The sequence below is a fragment of the Silene latifolia genome, unplaced genomic scaffold (genome assembly GCF_048544455.1).
Source record: "Silene latifolia isolate original U9 population unplaced genomic scaffold, ASM4854445v1 scaffold_307, whole genome shotgun sequence".
Classification (NCBI taxonomy): Eukaryota; Viridiplantae; Streptophyta; class Magnoliopsida; order Caryophyllales; family Caryophyllaceae; genus Silene; species Silene latifolia.
Window position 1 is genome coordinate 106299 of NW_027413243.1, and position 19718 is coordinate 126016.

At 38.9% G+C, this 19718-nt stretch overlaps 2 protein-coding genes across 3 annotated transcripts; both read left to right on the forward strand.

Moving 5' to 3' along the window:
* The first annotated feature begins 9218 nt into the window (after positions 1–9218).
* On the forward strand, positions 9219–10708 carry LOC141639224 (uncharacterized). Its single transcript, XM_074448396.1, has 3 exons — positions 9219–9509; positions 9623–9704; positions 9804–10708. The coding sequence occupies exons 1-3, from the start codon at positions 9486–9488 to the stop codon at positions 10463–10465; spliced, it is 768 nt and encodes a 255-aa protein (XP_074304497.1). The 5' UTR covers positions 9219–9485; the 3' UTR covers positions 10466–10708.
* Positions 10709–11499: 791 nt separating this feature from the next.
* On the forward strand, positions 11500–13761 carry LOC141639223 (pentatricopeptide repeat-containing protein At4g16390, chloroplastic). Of its 2 annotated transcripts, none has more exons than XM_074448394.1 (2): positions 11500–12422; positions 12519–13761. In XM_074448394.1, exons 1-2 carry the CDS (start codon positions 11597–11599, stop codon positions 13673–13675), a joined length of 1983 nt encoding a protein of 660 aa, XP_074304495.1. In that variant the 5' UTR covers positions 11500–11596; the 3' UTR covers positions 13676–13761. The 2 variants fall into 2 exon arrangements, with proteins under 2 accessions (XP_074304495.1, XP_074304496.1); XM_074448395.1 differs by having other exon boundaries at positions 11513–12422; positions 12756–13761.
* The last annotated feature ends 5957 nt before the right edge of the window (positions 13762–19718 follow it).

Below are 19718 nucleotides of genomic sequence, written 5' to 3' on the forward strand. Positions count from 1 at the left end.
TTTGAAGGTCTCGGGTTTAGGAAATTTTCAAACTTTCTAATATTGCAGTTTTAACTCCATGAATGTCTTAATATTGATAAAGAAGAAACTTTAATAAATGGAGTATGACCATCAGACGCACGTATGATGATTTATGCCTTCCGAAACTCGAGATTTCGTGTGAGGGTCTCGGTTTTTAGAAATTTTTAAACTGTCTAATATTGAAGTTTTAACTCCATTAATGTCTTAATAATGATAAATGAAGAAACTTTAACAAATGGAGTATGACCATCAGACGCACGTATGATGATTTATGCCTTCCGAAACTCGAGATTTCGTTTGAAGGTCTCGGGTTTAGGAAATTTTCAAACTTTCTAATATTGCAGTTTTAACTCCATGAATGTCTTAATATTGATAAATGAAGAAACTTTAATAAATGGAGTATGACCATCAGACGCACGTATGTTGATTTATGCCTTCCGAAACTCGAGATTTCGTGTGAGGGTCTCGGTTTTTGGAAATTTTTAAACTGTCTAATATTGAAGTTTTAACTCCATTAATGTCTTAATATTGATAAATGAAGAAACTTTAATAAATGGAGTATGACCATCAGACGCACGTATGTTGATTTATGCCTTCCAAAACTCGAGATTTCCTTTGAGGGTCTCGGTTTTAGGAAATTTTCAAACTTTCTAATATTGCATTTTTAACTCCACGAATGTCTTAATAATGATAAATGAAGAAACTTTTATAAATAAAGTATGACCATCAGACGCGCGTATGATGATTTATGCCTTCCGAGAGGGTCTCGGTTTTTGGAAATTTTTAAACTGTCTAATATTGCAGTTTTAACTCCATTAATGTCTTAATAATGATAAATGAAGAAACTTTAATAAATGGAGTATGACCATCAGACGCACGTATGTTGATTTATGCCTTCCAAAACTCGAGATTTCCTTTGAGGGTTTCGGTTTTTGGAAATTTTCAAACTTTCTAATATTGAAGTTTTAACTCCACGAATGTCTTAAATATGATAAATGAAGAAACTTTAATAAATGGAGTATGACCATCAGACGCACGTGTGTTGATTTATGCCTTCCGAAACTCGAGATTTCGTTTGAGGGCCTCGGTTTTGGAAATTTTTAAACTGTCTAATATTGCAGTTTTAACTCCACGAATGTCTTAATAATGATAAATGAAGAAACTTTATTAAATGGAGTATGACCATCAGACGCACGTATGTTGATTTATGCCTTCCGAAACTCGAGATTTCGTGTGAGGGTCTCGGTTTTTGGAAATTTTTAAACTGTCTAATATTGAAGTTTTAACTCCATTAATGTCTTAATAATGATAAATGAAGAAACTTTAACAAATGGAGTATGACCATCAGACGCACGTATGTTGATTTATGCCTTCCGAAACTCGATATTTCGTTTGAAGGTCTCGGTTTTTGGAAATTTTTTAACTGTCTAATATTGCAGTTTTAACTCCATTAATGTCTTACTAATGATAAATTAAGAAACTTTAATAAATGGAGTATGACCATCAGACGCACGTATGTTGATTTATGCCTTCCAAAACTCGAGATTTCCTTTGAGGGTTTCGGTTTTGTGAAATTTTCAAACTTTCTAATATTGAAGTTTTAACTCCACGAATATCTTGATAATGATAAATGAAGAACTTTAATAAAAGGAGTATGCCCATCAGACGCACGTATGTTGATTTATGCCTTCCGAAACTCGAGATTTCGTTTGAGGGTCTCGGTTTTTGGAAATTTTTAAACTGTCTAATATTGCAGTTTTAACTCCATTAATGTCTTAATAATGATAAATGAATAAACTTTAATAAATGGAGTATGACCATCAGACGCACGTATGTTGATTTATGCCTTCCGAAACTCGATATTTCGTTTGAAGGTCTCGGTTTTTGGAAATTTTTAAATTGTCTAATATTGCAGTTTTAACTCCATTAATGTCTTAATAATGATAAATGAAGAAACTTTAATAAATGGAGTATGACCATCAGACGCACGTATGTTGATTTATGCCTTACAAAACTAGAGATTTTCTTTGAGGGTTTCGGTTTTTGGAAATTTTCAAACTTTCTAATATTGAAGTTTTAACTCCCCGAATGTCTTAATAATGATAAATGAAGAAACTTTAATAAATGGAGTATGACCATCAGACGCACGTATGTTGATTTATGCCTTCCGAAAGTCGAGATTTCGATTTTGGGTCTCGGTTTGAGGAAATTTTCAAACTGTCTAATGTTGCAGTTTTAACTCCGTGAATGTCTTGATAATGATAAATGAGGAAACTATTGTAAATGGAGTATGACCATCAGACGCACGTATGTTGATTTATGCCTTCCGAAAGTCGAGATTTCGTTAGAGGATCTCGGTTTTAGTAAACTTTCAAACTGTCTAATCTTGTAGTTTTAACTCCGTGAATATCTTAATAAATATAAACGAGGTAACTATTGTAAATAGAGTATGACCATCAGACGCACGTATATAGATTTATGCCTTCCAAAAGTTGAGATTTCGTTTATGGGTCTCGCTTTTAGGAAATTTTCAAACTGTCTAATCCTGCAGTTTTAACTCCGTGAATGTCTTAATAATGATAAATGAGGAAACTATTGTAAATGGAGTATGACTATCAGGCGCACGTTTGTTGATTAATGCCTCCCGAAAGTCGAGATTTCGTTTGAAGGTCTCGTTTTTTGAAAATTCTCAAACTGTCTAATCTTGCAGTTTTAACTCCATCAATGTCTTACTAATGATAACTGAGGAAAGTATAGTAAATGGAGTATGACCATCAGACGCACGTATGTTGATTTATGACTTTCGAAAGTCGAGATTTCGTTTGAAGGTCTCGATTTTAGGAAATTTTTAAACTGTCTAATCTTGCAGTTTTAACTCTATGAATATCTTAATAATGATAAATAAGGAAACTATTGTAAATGGAGTATGACCATCAGACGCACGTATGTTGATTTATGCCTTCCGAAAGTCGTGATTTCGTTTATGGGTCTCTGTTTTAGGAAATTTTCAAACTGTCTAATATTGCTGTTTTAACTCCATGAATGTCTTAATAATGATAAATGAGGAAACTTTTGTAAATGGAGTATGACCATCAGACGCACGTATATTGATTTATGCCTTCCGAAAGTCGAGATTTCGTTAGAGGGTCTCGGTTTTACGAAATTTTATGGAAAATAACTAATCTTGTCGTTTTAACTCCATGAATGTCTTAATAATGATAAATGAGGAAACTATTGTAAATGAAGTATGACCGTCAGATGCACGTATTTTGATTTATGCTTTCCGAAAGTCGGGATTTCGTTTGAGGGTCTCGGTTTTACGAAATTTTCAAATGTCTAATCTTACACTTTTAACTCCATGAATGTCTTAATAATGATAAATAAGGAAACTATTGTAAATGGAGTATGACCATCAGATGCACGTATGTTGATTTATGCCTTCCAAAATTCGAGATTTCGTTTTAGGGTCTCGGTTTTAGGAAATTTTCAAACTCACTAATCTTGAACTTTTAACTCCATGAATGTCTTAATAATGATAAATGAGGAAACTATTGTAAATGGATTATGACCATCACATGAACGTATGTTGATTTATGCCCTCCGAAAGTCAGGATTTTGTTTGAGAGTCTCGGTTTTACTGAAAATTTTGAAATGTCTAATCTTACAATTTTAACTCTATGAATGTCTTACTAATGATAAATGGAAAAAATATTGTAAATGGATTATGACCATCAGATGCACGTATGTTGATTTTTGTCTTCCGAAAGTCGGAATTTCGTTTTAAGGTCTCGGTTTTAGAAAGTTTTCAAATATCTAATCTTTATATTTTAATTGCACGTAATTCTTATTAAAAATGAAGAAAAAAATGTAAATGGAGTATGACCATCAGATGAACGTATGGTTATTTATGCCCTCCGACAGTCGGGATTTTGTTTAAGGGTCTTGGGTTTAGAAAGTTTTCAAATGTCTAATCGTGGAATTTTAACTTCATGAATGTCTTAATAATTATACATAGAATATTGTAAATGGAGTATGACTATCAGTTGAATGTATGTTGATTTATGCCCTCCGAAGGTCGGAATTTCGTTTGAAGGTCTCGGCCTTACTGAAAATTTTCAAATATCTAATTTTGCAATTTTAACTCCTTGAATGTCTTAGTAATGATAAATGAAGAACATATTGTTAATGGAGTATGACCATCAGATGTACGTATGTTGATTATGTGTGCCGAAAGTCGATAATTCGTTTTTGATCTTGGTTTTAGGATAATTTCAATTGTCTAAATTGCAATTTTAACTACATAAAAGTTTTATTAATGATAAATGACGAAATTAATGTAAATGGAGTATGACCATCACATGAACGTATGTTGATTTATGCCTTTCTAAAGTCGGGATTTCGTTTGAGGTTCTCGGTTTTAGGAAATTTTCAAATGTCTAATCTTGCAATATTAACTGCGTGAATGTGTTACTAATGATAAATGAAGAAATTATTGTAAATGTAGTATGACCATCATATGCACGCATGTTGATTTATGCCTTCCGAAAGTTGGGATTTCGTTTCAAGGTCTCGATTTTAGAAATTTTCAAATGTCTAATCTTTCAACTTGACAGCATGAATGTCTTATTAATGATAAATGAAGAAAATAATGGAAGTGTAGTATGACCATCAGATGAACGTGTGTTTATATATGCCCTCCGAGAGTCAGAATCTCCTTTGAGGGTCTCGGTTTTACTGAAAATTTTCAAATGTCTAATCTTGCAATTTTAACTCCATTACCGTGTTAGTAAATAGTAATGATAACTGAAAAAATATTGTAAGTGAAGAATGACCATCAAATGAAGGTATGTTGATTTATTCCCTCCGGAAGTCGGGATTTCGTATGAGGGTCTCGGTTTTACCGAAAATTTTCAAATATCTATTCTTGAAATTTTAACTCTATGAATGTCTTAGTAATGATAAATGAAGTAAATATTGTAAATAGAGTATGACCATCAAATGCGCAGTTGTTGATTTATGCTTTCCGAAAGTCGGAATTTTATTTTAAGATCTCGGTTTTAGGAAATTTTCAAATGTCTAATCTTGCGATTTTAATTCCATGAATGTATTATTAATGATAAATAAAGACAAAAAATGTAAATGGAGTATGACATCAGATGAACGTATGTTGAATTATGCCTTCCAAAAGCCGGGATTTCGTTTGAGGGCTTCAGTTTTAGAAAGTTTTCAAATGTCTAATCGTGAAATTTTAACTGCATGAATGTCTTAATAATGATAAATGAAGAAATATTGTAAATCGAGTATGACCATCAGATGCACGTATGTTGAATTATGCCTTCCGAAAGTCGGCATTTCGTTTGAGGGTCTCTATTTTAGAAATTTTCAAATGTCTACCTTTTCAATTTTAATTCCGTGAATTTCTTATTAATGATAAATGAAGAAAATAATGTAAATGGAGTATGACCATCAGATGAACGTGTGTTGATTTATGCCCTCCGAAAGTCGGATTTCGTTTAAGGGTCTCGGTTTTATTGAAAATTTTCAAATGTCTAATCTTGCAATTTTAACTCCATTAATTTCTTAGTAATGATAACTGAAGAAATATTGTAAATTTAGTATGACCATCAGATAAACATATGTTAATTTATGCCCTCCGAAAGTCGGGATTTCGTTTGAGGATCTCGGTTTTACTGAAAATTTTCAAATGTTAATCTTGCAATTTTAGCTCCATGAATGTCTTACTAATGATAAATGAAGAAAATATTGTAAATGAAGTATGACCATCAGATGCACGTTTGTTGATTTATGCCTTCTGAAAGTCTAGATTTCGTTTGAGGGTATCGGTTTTAGAAATTTCAAATGTCTAATCTTTCAATTTTCACTGCATGAATGTCTTATTAATGATAAATGATGAAAATAATGTAAATGGAGTATGACCATCATATGAACGTGTGTCTATTATTTATGCCCTCCGAAAGTCAGGATTCGTATGAGGGTCTCGGTTTTAGAAAGTTTTCAATTGTCTAATATTGCAATTTTAACTCCATAAATGTCTTAATAAGGATAAATGAAAAAAATATTGTAAATGGAGAATGACCATCAGATGAACGTGTGTTGATTTACTCCCTCCGAAAGTTGGGATTTCGTTTGAGTGTCTCGGTTTTACTGAAAATTTTCAAATGTCTAATCTTACAATTTTAACTTCATGAATATATTAATGATAAATGAAGAAAATATTGTAAATGGAGTATCACCATCAGATGCACGTATGTTGATTTACGCCTTCCTAAAGTCGGAATTTCGTTTTAAGGTCTCGGTTTTAGAAAGTTTCCAAATGTCTAATCTTGATATTTTAATTGTATGAATGTCTTATTAATGATAAATGAATAAAAAAATGTAAATGGAGTATGACCATCACATGAACGTATGTTGATTTATGCCTTCCGAAAGTCGGAATTTCGTTTGAGAGTCTCGGTTTTAGGAAATTTTCAAATGTCTAATCTTGCAATATTAACTACGTGAATGTGTTACTAATGATAAATGAATAATTTATTGTAAATGGAGTATGACCATCAGATGCACGTATGTTGATTTATGCCTTCCGAAAGTCGAGATTTCGTTTAAGAGTCTCGGTTTTAGGAAATTTTCAAATGTCTAATCTTGCAGTTTTAACTGCGTGAATGTCTTAGTAATGATAAGTGAAGAAAAAATTTTAATTAGACTATGACCATTAGATGCACGTATGTTGATTTATATATGCCTTCCAAAAGTCATGATTTCGTTTGAGACTCTCGATTTTAGGAAATTTTCAAATGTCTCATCTTGCAATTTTAACTATATGAATGTCTTAGTAATGATAAGAGAAGAAAATAATGTAACTAAAGTATGACCATCAGATGCACGTATGTTGATTTATGCTTTCATAAAGTCGGCATTTCGTTTCTGAGTCCCGGTTTTAGGAAATTTTCAAATGTCTAATCTTTCAATTTTAACTGCATAAATGTCTGAATAATGATAAATGTAGAAAATATTGTAATTGGAGTATGACCATCAGATACACCTATGTTGATTTATGTCTTCTAAAAGTCGGGATTTCGTTTGAGGTTCTCGGTTTTAGGAAGTTTTCTAATGTCTAATCTTACAGTTTTAACTGCATGAATGTCTTGGTAATGATAAGTGAATAAAATATTGTAATTGCAGTATGACCATCAGATGCACGTATGTTAATTTTTGCCTTCCGAAAGTTAGGATTTCATTTGAGGGTCTCGATTTTAGGAATCTTCATATGTCTAATCTTGAAGTTTTAACTTCATGAATGTCTTGGTATCCCCCCTACATCTAAGAGAATAAAAATTCTCTTACCTTTCCCTCCAAAAGGCATTTAGCTAAATAAGGTAACAAATTACTATATTTTTTTCATTACATTATTATCTTTTCAATTAATATATTCTTATAATTAAACTCTAATCTTTTAATTAAAATTCATATGACTTCTTCATTAAAATCCATAATTTATTATGCAATCATTTCCATTTCCATAGATATTATTTTTCATCAGTTACACTCTAAAATTACGCAAACTTCTTATGCAGTCTTTAACATAATTATTGTAATCACTTACACCCGTTACGTACATCTGTTTCTTATATTATCCTTCATCGGTATGGTGTATATTTTAAAGGACGTAACAACTTTTATGTATTTTTTTAATTAAAAAAAAATATTAGTCTAATTATTCGTAAATTATCTTTTTAAGTGTGTGGTATACTGTTTTTGTTATAAGTTTTATACGCGTTTTAATTAAATTTTATATTTTTACATCACTTAATTGTAATTTAATGTCATAAATTAGTTTCATTCAATGATATAGCATTATATAGTTAATTTTTATAGTAAAGTAAAAATAGTTTAAGAGAAAAATAACTTAACTTAAAGTGTCTTTTCATTGTAATAAACTTTCATTTTCTACCTCTTACTAAGATTATATTAGTACATTATAACATTAAAGGTAAAGTTAATTTATGCAATTAATTTAATGAGAATGTCTCTTTATTAAACAAAACTAAAAAATACCGTGATGTAGCACGGGGATCTACACTAGTTGATAAATCAAGAGAATATAGTAATTGGAGCATGACCATCAGATGCACGCATGTTGATTTATGCCTTCTGAAAGTCAGGATTTCGTTTGAGGTTCTCGGTTTTAGGAAATCTTCAAATGTTTAATCTTGCAGTTTTAACTGCGTGAATGTCTTAATAATGATAAATAAAGAAAATATTGTAAATGGAGTATTACCATCAGATGCACGTATGTTGATTTATACCCTCCGGAAGTCGGGATTTCATTTAAGGGTCGGTTTTAGAAAATTCTCAAATGTCTAATCTTGCAATTTTAACTCCATGAATGTCCTAATAATGATAAATAAGGAAAATATTGTGAATGGAGTATGACCATCAGATGAACGTATGTTTATTTATGCCTTCCGAAAGTCGGGATTTCGTTTACCAGTCTCGGTTTTAGAAAAATTTTAAACGTCTAATCTTACAATTTTAACTCCATGAATGCCTTAATAATGATAAATGAAGAAATTATTGTGAATGGAGTATGACCATCATATGCACGTATGTTGATTTATGGCCTCCGAAAGTCAGGATTTCGTTTAAGGGTATCGGTTTTAGAAAATTTCCAAATGTCTAATTTTACAGTTTTAACTACATGAATGTCTTAATAATTATAATTGAAGAGTATATTATAATTGGAGTATGACCATCAAATGCACGCACGTATGTTAATTTATGCCTTCAAATAGTCGAGATTTCGTTTGAGGTTATCGGTTTTAGGAAATTAATGTTTAAATAATGATAAATGAAGAAATTATTGTAATTGGAGTATGACCATTACAAGCACGTATGTTGATTTATACCTTACCAAAGTTGGGATTTCGTTTTAGGATCTCGGTTTTAGAAAATTTTAAATTTATAATTTTTATATTGGATGAAAGTAATAATATGGGATTATAAGTTACAAATGTTGTAGTTTTTCATTAAACAAAGTTTGTAGCTTTTAACCAAAGTATCTTAAAAAACCGAGTTGACAAATCAAGATACAATGTATTGTTGCTGTCCATTGGAAATGATCTAAAAACACATGGAAAAATGAGGGGGAAAAGCTTAAAAGGGAGTAAAATGAGGGGGTTATGTAGCAAGTACTCCTACTACACCAAACGATTGTGGTGTGGAATGCTTCAGTTGCAATTGATAACCAATAAATAAAAGAATGAAGTCATCAAATCTCAAAATAAAAGCCACCAGAAGAAAATTGCAGCCACTCGGCATCTGACATTTGACATTTCACTTGTCACTTTGTGTCTCAACACAACAACTTGTTCATTCCAACACCCACTATTAGTTAGTCCATCTCATTTCATTTGTTGCTTTGATTTCCTTGACTAATAATCGGTACCATGAGGTGTTCCGGAGATCAAAAGGTTTCATATCAAACTCTCCTGTTTACATAGTCTGTTTATTTGTTTGTTAATTGGTATGTACGGACAGGTGATTGATATGATTGATTGAATGATTAATTGGTATGTACGGACAGGTGACAACAATGATACTCAAGGTTGATCTTCAGTGCTGTGAATGCTACAAGAAGGTGAAGAAAATCCTTTGCAAATTTCCTCGTCAGTCCTCTTTTATCCATCCTATCTACTCGTTTATATTATTAATCCAAATAAAACAGGACTAAGTAGTGTTAATTAATTATGTTTTGTTGACAAGAGAAATACGAGACCAAATATATGATGAGAAGCACAACATGGTGATCATCACGGTGGTGTGCTGCAGTCCTGAGAGGATCAGGGACAAACTTTGCTCCAAAGGTCGTAAGACCATCAAGAGTATTGAGATCAAGGACCCTGCTCCTCCTCCTCCTCCTAAGAACCCTAAGCCCAAGCCTGATCCTACCCCTTCCCTTCCAGAAAAGCCTATTCCCATTCCACCAGCTGCTCCCGCTCCTGAACCACCTAAGCCTAACCCCAAACCCAAACCCAAACCCAACCCTACACCTCCTCCTCCTGCTCCTGCTCCGGCTCCGGCTCCTGCTCCGGCTCCGGCTCCGGCTCCAGCTCCAGCTCCAGCTCCAGCTCCAGCTCCGGCTCCCATGCCAACTCAGGATCCACCCAAGCCACCAGTTCCAACTCCTCAGCCGCAGCCCCCACCAATGCCAGAGCCTGTGGCCCAATGGATACCTGGATACCCTCCTTGCCCGCCCCCCCAAGTATCAGTATGCTGTGGTTCTTGTTATGAAGGCAGGCCTGGCGGTCCCTGTTACCATGGAGGGTATGGGTACCAATACGGGAGGCCTCCTTGCCCCCCCGGTTACTACGGTAGTCCCTGCGATTACTTCACTGAGGAGAATCCTTCGGCGTGTTCTATCATGTGACCACTCATGTGATCACTAATTCATCAACCTTTTTTTTGTTTATATATATATATATATATACACGCTGTATATAATAGCAGTATTATTGCAGCATACTGTAATTTTGTTTCTTCACATGCACATCGAGTCATCTACACTCTACAGGTTATAAATTTACTTGTATGTTATAGAGGATACATACTGTACGTGTATGAACTAAATTGTTGAGAAGAATAATTAATACGCAGGTTTGTTATTAAGAAATCATACTTGAATATGCCATATCATCCCTTATCATTTGTACCTCCAAGTGTTATTACTCACCTGTATTGGAGAATATAGTGCAGTAGTGATGCTGATAGGATCTGTTTATTGCGGAGTAATACACTAGTGAACTTAAAAATCACAACTGTTATTATGCCAAATCATTCTACATCAATAAGTAAAGAAAAAGACTCATCACCCACCTATAATAGATTGGTAGGTTTATAAGTTAAATTGAATTTCAGAATAATTAAAAGACTCGTCGGCTCAGGGGCTGTGTGGTATTACAAGGTTAATTACAAAAGTGGTAACGTCGGTAGGTACATGATATGGTCGATTCGGCAAACCACTTTCAAGTTGCTTTCGGATGGGGTCTAGATTCTTGGTTTAATATTTGTCCTAGCTCTATATGAATTGATGGTTTTTAGGATGACTTACATACAAACATTTGATTAAAAGACCAATATGAATGATGAGTGCGACTTAATTTAAGTTAAAAACAAATACAAATGTTAATTCGTTTTTGCCATATTTTCCTTTAATTTTTAATGTTGTAAATTTGTAAAGGTGATTATTAAAAAATGGAAAATCTTTAATATTACTTAAAAACGTCTTAATTTAAGATCTCTCACAAATTACAATGCTAATTTTTATTGGGGGTGAAAAGTGTTTTAAGTTAAGATGGTTTAAAACCAAAAAAATGGGTTAGATATCACAAATTCTCATTATAGATAAACACTATAGACGGATTGTGTCCGTCTATAATGAGAGGGACTGTGTGGGTATATGCTGTGGAATGATGGGATCCCCAGCCCCAGTTAAAGGAAAGGGAGTCGAGAGACAAGGTAGAGCGTAGACGGTTAGTTGATAAGGTTGACAAGAAGAAGAATGGGTGTATGTGTGGCATCTGTATGTGGTGCTTCAACACAATCACAGTCACAATCACTATCACTTGTGTGGTGGGATAACATTAACAGATCATCATCATCATCATCATCATCAGTAAGAGTAAGAAGATTGATCTCCAGTTCCAATTGGAAGCCAAAGTGTATCTCCAGTTCAGATGTTTCGTCTGAAAGCAGAAGCAGAAGCAGTTATGTGTGGGTTAACCCCGACAGCCCCCGCGCATCTCAACTTGGCAAACATTCCTACCACTCCCGCTACACTTCCCTTGTTAATCTCTCCCAAACACTTGACCATTCTTCTTCTTCTGATATTGATGTTTCTTCTATCTTATCTTGTTTCCCTGAACCTCTTTTCGAGCAAGACGCCGTCATTGTTCTCAACCACATGACCAACCCCCACGCCGCCTTATCTGTTCTCCACTTTTTCCAGGATAACCTCTCCTCCTCCTTGACCAGGCATGTTGTTTTGTACAACGTCACTCTCAAGGTCTTGAGGAAGTCTCGCTCCTTCCATACTGCCCACAACCTGTTCGACCAAATGCTTCTTAGAGGTGTCACCCCTGACAATATTACCTTCTCTACTCTTATTAGCTGCGCTAGGATCTCCAACTTTCCCCATATTGCTGTCCAGCTTTTTGAGAAGATGCCCGCTTTTGGATGTGTCCCTGATGATGTTACCTACTCTGCTATGATTGATGCCTATGGAAGAGCCGGCGATGTCGATACCGCCTTGCAATTGTACGACCGTGCTAGGACTCACAACTGGAAGCTTGACGCCGTCACCTTCTCTACCTTGATTAGGATTTACGGTAAGACCGCTAACTATGATGGCTGCTTGAATGTCTACGAGGAGATGAAGGCTCTTGGGGTTAAGCCTAACCTTGTTACTTATAACACCTTGCTAGATGCTATGGGTCGCGCCAAGAGGCCCTGGCAAGCTAAGACCATTTACAAGGAAATGACTGCCGCTGGGATTGCTCCCACTTCCGCCACTTATGCTGCCCTTTTGAGGGCCTTTTGCCGTGCTCGTTATGCCCAGGATGCCATCAACCTCTATAAGGAGATGAAACACAAAGCCCTTCCCCTTAATACTATTCTTTACAATACCCTTTTAGCAATGTGCGCCGATGTCGCTTACGCAGATGAGGCTGTCGAGATATACCAGACTATGAAGACTTGCGGGGATTCCAAGCCCGATAGCTGGACCTTTTCTTCCATGGTGACCATATACGCATGCTGTGGGAGAGTTGGCGAGGCGGAGAGTGTGGTTGATGAGATGGTAGAAGCTGGTTTTGAACCTAACATCTTTGTGTTTACCTCGCTTATTCAGTGCTATGGGAAGGCTAATCAAACAGATGATGTGGTGAGGACGTTCAATAGAGTTTTGGATATGGGAATTACGCCTGATGATAGGTTTTGTTGTTGCCTTCTAAATGTTATGACCCAAACGCCGAAAGAAAAGGTAAGCAAGCTGCTGGAGTGCATTGAGAAGGCGAATGCTAAGCTTGGTAACTTGGTTGAAATGTTGTTGGGAGAAGAATTCAGTCAAGGGCAGTTGAAAGCAGCTGCCTTTGAACTCTTTGATACTGTCAGTATGGATGTAAAGAAACCATATTGTAACTGTATGATTGATGTGTGTGTCAACTTTAATATGTTGGAGAGAGCTTGTGAGCTATTGGAGATGGGTCTGACATCCCGTATATACACTGATATTCAATCACGAACTCCCACACAGTGGTCTTTGCACTTGAAATCCCTTTCTCTGGGAGCAGCATTGACCTCCTTACACGTTTGGATGAATGACTTGAAGAAGGCTATAGAAAGCGGAGAGCAGCTTCCACCACTCCTTGGTATTAACACAGGACATGGTAAGCACAAGTACTCTGAAAAAGGATTGGCAGGAGCATTTGAAGCACACCTCAAGGAGCTCAACGCCCCCTTTCATGAGGCACCTGATAAGGCTGGCTGGTTTCTCACAACCAAGGCTGCTGCCAAATCATGGTTGGAATCTCAATCACCTCAACGCACCACTTCTGTCTTTGAAAATTCTACTGTATGCTAAATATTCAGAAAGTCAGAAATGGAGATTATATTGAATACTCCATTATATTTGTAGTTGGCGACAATGAGGATGAGTTTTTATAGAAATCCAGTCCAATGGCTTACGAGAAAGTGTTTTGATAGAATTTAGTGCTTACAAGGAATCAAGTAAATACACGGTCAACATAAAACTTGATAATTGAGATTCTACCTCACATTTAAAATAGAGTATAAGATAATTTTGATAGACTTTAATGCTTATATACAGCAGACAGCCCATAGGCCTGTTTTATATCAATTCCGTTAAACAACATTACACAGTTAATGATTCTAATGGATGGGATTTACTCTTATTTCAACTTTTAATCAAGGGTAGGACTTGGGCAAGAGTTTGTCTTGGAAATTGTCAAACACAAGGTGCTAACCCGCCTTTATACTGTAGCCTCATTGGCGCCCTTCAATATTTAACGTTTTCACTTTTCACGACCCGATATCTCTTATTTTGTTCAACAAATTTGTTTGTTCATGCACAATCCCATGGATCATCATATGAATGCTCTCAAGCACGTTAATCGTTATATACAAGGTACGCTTCCTTATGGTCTTTGGCTCGGTTCCACCTCATTTCGCTCCTTAACTCGGTTCCACCTCATCTCGCTCCTTAACATCCTACACGAATGCAGATTGGGTTGCGTGTCCCGACACGCGTCAGTCTACTAGTGGCTATTGTGTATCTTTAGGGGACAATATGGTCTATTGGGCTTCTAAGAGGAAACCGACATTGTCTCGTTCTAGTGTCGAGGTTGAGTATCGTGGCGTTGCTAATGTGGTGTCTGAATCGTGTTGGCTTCGTAATTTACTTGTTGAGCTTCATCAGCCAATTCCTAAGCCAACTCTTGTTTATTGTGACAATATTAATGCAATTTATCTCGCTGGGAATCCGGTCCAACATCAACATCAGCGTGTAGCTCGTGGGGAAGCTTGGGTACATCATGTTCTGTATCATTATCAACTTGCGGACATTTTCACCAAAGTCCTTCTCTCCATTCTTTTTGATGAGTTTCGAGACAGTCGCAAAATTCGTAAACTTTTTGATTTGACTACTGGAGTGTGAGACAATATTATGTAAATAAAGTGTTATTTACTTACCTTCTAGTATTAACATTGTTTAGAAATACTTTCTTTATAATCAGGTAACCGTTTCTCGTGAACTTTGTGTTTAACTTTGATTATAACTAGTATGGGTGCCCGACTTCGCCCAGGCTACCTGTATTTAGCCTTAAAATATATTTTCAATTAATTAAAACTATTTTAAAGTTACATAACTCATAAATATCATTAATATATTTTTCTATGATATGAAGTATATCTTAAAATTACAGTGAAATAAATTATGAGACAAATTCACTGCTCCGCTATTAATATTTTACTTAAATCGATTGCTTAGCTAATTTTTCATATATACTTTCTTTTGTTCTTAGAATTGTTAACTTTTATTCATTCGGTATTATTACTTTTACTTTCACTATTCCCGTCGTATTTATTGTTACCTAATTATTGTTACTTTCACTACTTGTACATTAATATTGATAATTTCACTACTCTCGTTGTTATTTTTGTTATTTTCACTACTTCCGTTCGCTGCTAATATTGTTACTTTGACTATTCAAATGAGTAATTACTATCATATTACTAGATTCAATGTTACTACAATTCTTTTAATTAACTACTAATAGAATTACTTTTACTCTTTAAGTATCCAATGAGTGATTACTATATCCAATTAAGGTTACTTTATTACTCTCACCACTCGAAATAAATATATTACATATATGCTGATGGGGCATATTCTGCACCCGCTGACCAGTCAACATATTGAGCAAGGTCAAAGATATCTACAGCAAGTCAACGGCTTAGGCCTGGCGACGAGGCTGTCGGTTTACTGACAGATGGGTCCGGCCGGGCAACCGACCCTGGGCACACATCCGCGAACTCATATCCAAGACCCCTCGGCGGTGAGCCAACAGGGCCCGTCGGCCTGCCATGGGTCCCTCGGCCGAGGGTAGATCAGTCTTTCCACCTGCTAGCCACTTGGCCACTACGTGACAAAAGGTGAAAGTCTATAAATACTCCTCTACTCTCATTGAGTAAAGGATCCACAATTTAACCTAAGAATCACTATTCATCTGGTAATATCTTCCTTATCTCTCTACAATACGTACTTCGTCAAGTAACAACAACTTATCTTTCTAAGTTTACTGACTTGAGCGTCGGAGTGAGTTCGCTCGCCCAAAGCCGAGCCTCGCTTGCTCATTGTTTCAGGAGACCGCAAGGAGGAGTCAGCCAAAGACGTCATTCTACAAGCACGGGTGGTAACAAATAACTGCTCTGGAATTACACCCCATTCTCAAGACGCCGGAGGAGCCCAGCGTGCCAGTGGTAGACCTAAGCTCCTCCCGCACCGCGGGAGGACAGCGCCGCCATGCACCGACGAGGCCCGCCTCGAGGAGTGAAAGAAGTCCGACTCGCGAGTCGGAGAAGAAGCCCGACTCACCGAGTCGGAGAAGAAGCTCTTCCCGCCACGGGGAGAGGAGCCGAACTAGGGATGTGAGGAGCCGATCGCCGCGTGAAGTTCGGCACGTGGTCGACACCCCTCGCCGCCACATCCTAGATACCCTGCCGACTAAGTCGAAGTTGCCACCTATAGCATACAAGGGAGAAGGCGACCCAACCGACCACGTCGAGGCTTACGAGTCTCACATGTCAGGATGGGAGCAACCCGATGGGGTTTGGTGCCGAGTCTTCCCAACGACGCTGCATGGAATGGCACAAAGTTGGTACAAGGGGCTACCCGACGGGTCGGTATCTTTATTACGCCGACCCAAAGGATACGTTCCTAGCCCAAAGATTCCTACAACAAGAGGAGGGCCGTGGAGACCTCGGACCTCCCGACTATCGACAGAAGGAGGCGAATCTCTCCGAAGTTATGTGAAGAGGTTCGACGCCAAGGTTCAGCAGATTCGTGAGCCGAACAATGAACCCGGCACCCTTCGCGGCGATGAAAGGCCTCCCGAGAGGAGACCTAAAGAATGAGCTCATCAAGTGCGGCGGCCGAGATTAGACTCGCCAGAAAATGGCCGATCAAGCCATCAAGGTGGAGGACTACCACAAAACCTGGGTAGGCCCCAGCGAGGCCGAGCACTCGGAAAGAAAAAGCCGCCGGAGGACAACCGGATGAAGGACGCCGTGACGACAATAGGTCACGCGATGTCGACAGTCCACCAGAAATGAGTTCGGCGGACGCCGGGGTGGAGTTCGGGAACGAACCGCCGTAAGCGGTACAATGATCACACCCCACCGGCCGTGTCCGCCGCCGAGGTTTTCGCCCGAGCAAGAACGAGGGTCGAAGTGGGAGAGGCCACCCAGCCGAGGAGTGACGGTGACACGAGCCAAGATCTTGTGAGTACCACGGCCACACCGGTCACCTTACGGACAATCGTCGGCATTCGAAAAATGCCATTGAAGAAGCGATCGGAAGGGGAGCCTCGGCAAGTATGTCGCCAAAGGCCAAAAGACCGATGCCGGCGGTTCAGATAAGAAGTCCGTCTTGAACGGATAGAGTAATCCATGTTGTCATCGGGGCAACGAGAACGGTGGGTCCGCCACGGGCACAAACGACACCGAACGAGCCGTATCGGGCCATCAACTTTGTGCCCAACACGACTCCCGCCTTCAAAGATCCCCGATATAACTATTAGGAAGAGGGACTACGAAGGAGTCGTCGCCCTCACAAAGCGACCCACTCGTAGTCCACTTGGACATAGCCCACCACCTGGTGAAGAGGTGCCTGGTCGACACAGGCGCCTACACAAACATTATGTACAACGAATGCTTTCTCAACCTCGGTCCAAGGTTGAAGACTTGAGCCCCGCACCAACCCGTTGTACAACTTTTCGGGGCCTATTTTGGTACCCCTAGGGTCGATCAGGCCGCCGGTGAGGTTCGGCGAGGGAAGTGCGGCCAAGAACGTTATGTCCGAGTTCGTGGTCATTGATGGCTCGTCCGCCTACAACGTTCTCATAGGCCGAGTCACCCTGAGCGAGGCCGATGCGGTAATGTCCATCCGGCTCGACATTGATACGTCTCGGACCGGGGAAGCGCATAAGCTCGTTTCAAAGAACTAAAAGGACGAAGTGGTCAATGTCCAAGTGTCCGCCAAAGGGTGCAACATGCAATCCTTCAAAGTGGCGAAGAAGTCGAAAGGGGAAGAGCCCGTCCTGCAACAGAGGGCGAGCGCATGGATACCACCGTCGGCATGGTCGAAGGAGCGGAGACCGAAGAGGTAGAGATTGACCCGTGCCGCACCGTAACTATCGGTGTTAACCTCGGAGCCAAAATTCGAGCCGCACTCCTAGATCTCGCCGAGAAAGAACAAAGACGTCTTCGCCTACTCGGCCGGCCGAGATGCCAGGCGTGAGCGGGAGGTAATTGTTCACAAGTCGAACGTACTCCCCACTACTCGCCCTGTCAAGCAAAGGATGAGGAACTCCTCGGTGAGAAAGATGAGGCCATCAAAGCCGAGGTAGATAAATTTGGCGGCAGGTTTCATCATGTCTTGTACCTATCCTGAGTGGTTAGCTAATGTTGTAATGGTGAGGAAATCATCGGGGGCATGGAGGATGTGCGTAGATTTTACCAATCTTAATAAAGCATGCCCCAAAGATTGCTATCCCTTGCCTCGAATAGATAGTTTAATCGACGCGACGGCAGCTACACTATCCGAGCCTCGATGGACGCTTCTCGGGTACCATCGGGTGTTCATGGCCGAGGAAGACATGCCCAAATGCGCATTCATCACTGCTAACGGCACATACATGTACAAAATGATGCCGTTTGGTTTAAAGAACGCCGGTGCAACTTACACAAGACTGGTGGACAAAGTGTTCCAAAATCAAAAAGGGCGAAACATTGAGGCTTACGTCGACGATGCTATTGTAAAAAGCAAGTCCGACAACGAGCACTTAGCCGATTTACACGAGACATTTTGTTCACTAAGGAAGTACAAGATGAAGCTCAACCCAATGAAATGCAACTTCGTGTCCGAAAGCGGGTAAGTTCCTCGGCGTATTTGTCAGCGCCGGGGAATTGACGCCAATCCGGACAAAGTCCAGCGATCCTAGACTCACGGAGCCGAGGAATCGAAAAGAGGTCATGATCGACGGAAGGATGGCGGCTCTAGCCCGTTTCATCTCTCGGTCAGCCGACAAGAGCACCCCATTCTTCAAGGTGTTGAAGGGAAATAAAGACTTGGTGGGGGGAGGAGCAGAGCGCAGCCTTTTAAACAATCGAAAGCTCATCTTGAGACTCTCCCAAACCCGTCGTGCCGATCGGGGAAACACTATATCTGTACATAGCAGATTTACCTCGGCCACGGTCGGTGCCGTGATCGTCGAGAGAAGAGGACAAGCAACAAAGACCAATCTACTTTGTCACCATACATTGTTGCCCGCCGAGAGAAATTACCCGCCGATTGAAAAAGCGACCTTTGATGTCGTCGTCGCCGCAAGGAAATCGAAACCCTACTTGACGCACATCCCGTGATCGGCCCCTAACCGACCGGTACCGTTGGAGAAAGCATTGGAAAAATTTGAGCAATCCGGCAGGCTCATCAAATGGGCAATAGAGCTATCCGGCCGGCATTGAAAGCAAGCCGAGGCCCTCAATAAAAGGACAGCATCGCGCATTTCTTGGCCGAATGCACATACCAAGAAGAGCAAAACCCCGGAGTATGGGAGGTATACACCGACGGGTCCTCCACGACGAACACTCAGAGAGCCAGATACTTATCATCGGCCCAAACGGGGACGAGTTCGAGTACGCCTTGAAATTTACCTTCTCGGCCTCAAACAACGAATCCGAATACGAGGCGGTGATAACCGGAGTCGAGCTAGCTAGGGCCGTAGGGGCGGAGCACATCATTTTGAAAAAGGACTCACTTTTGGTGGCTAATCAAATCGAGGAGAGTACGAGACTCGAGACGACGGAATGGTAAGATACCCGGAAAG

Coding starts and splice junctions, on each gene's coding strand:
- LOC141639224 (XM_074448396.1), top strand. CDS start 9,486: ATGAGGTGTTCCGGAGATCAAAAG. Junction 9,510..9,622: donor GGTGTTCCGGAGATCAAAAG/GTTTCATATCAA, acceptor ATGTACGGACAG/GTGACAACAATGATACTCAA. Junction 9,705..9,803: donor AATCCTTTGCAAATTTCCTC/GTCAGTCCTCTT, acceptor TGTTGACAAGAG/AAATACGAGACCAAATATAT.
- LOC141639223 (XM_074448394.1), top strand. CDS start 11,597: ATGGGTGTATGTGTGGCATCTGTATGTGGTGCTTCAACACAATCACAG. Junction 12,423..12,518: donor TACCTTGATTAGGATTTACG/GTAAGACCGCTA, acceptor ACACCTTGCTAG/ATGCTATGGGTCGCGCCAAG.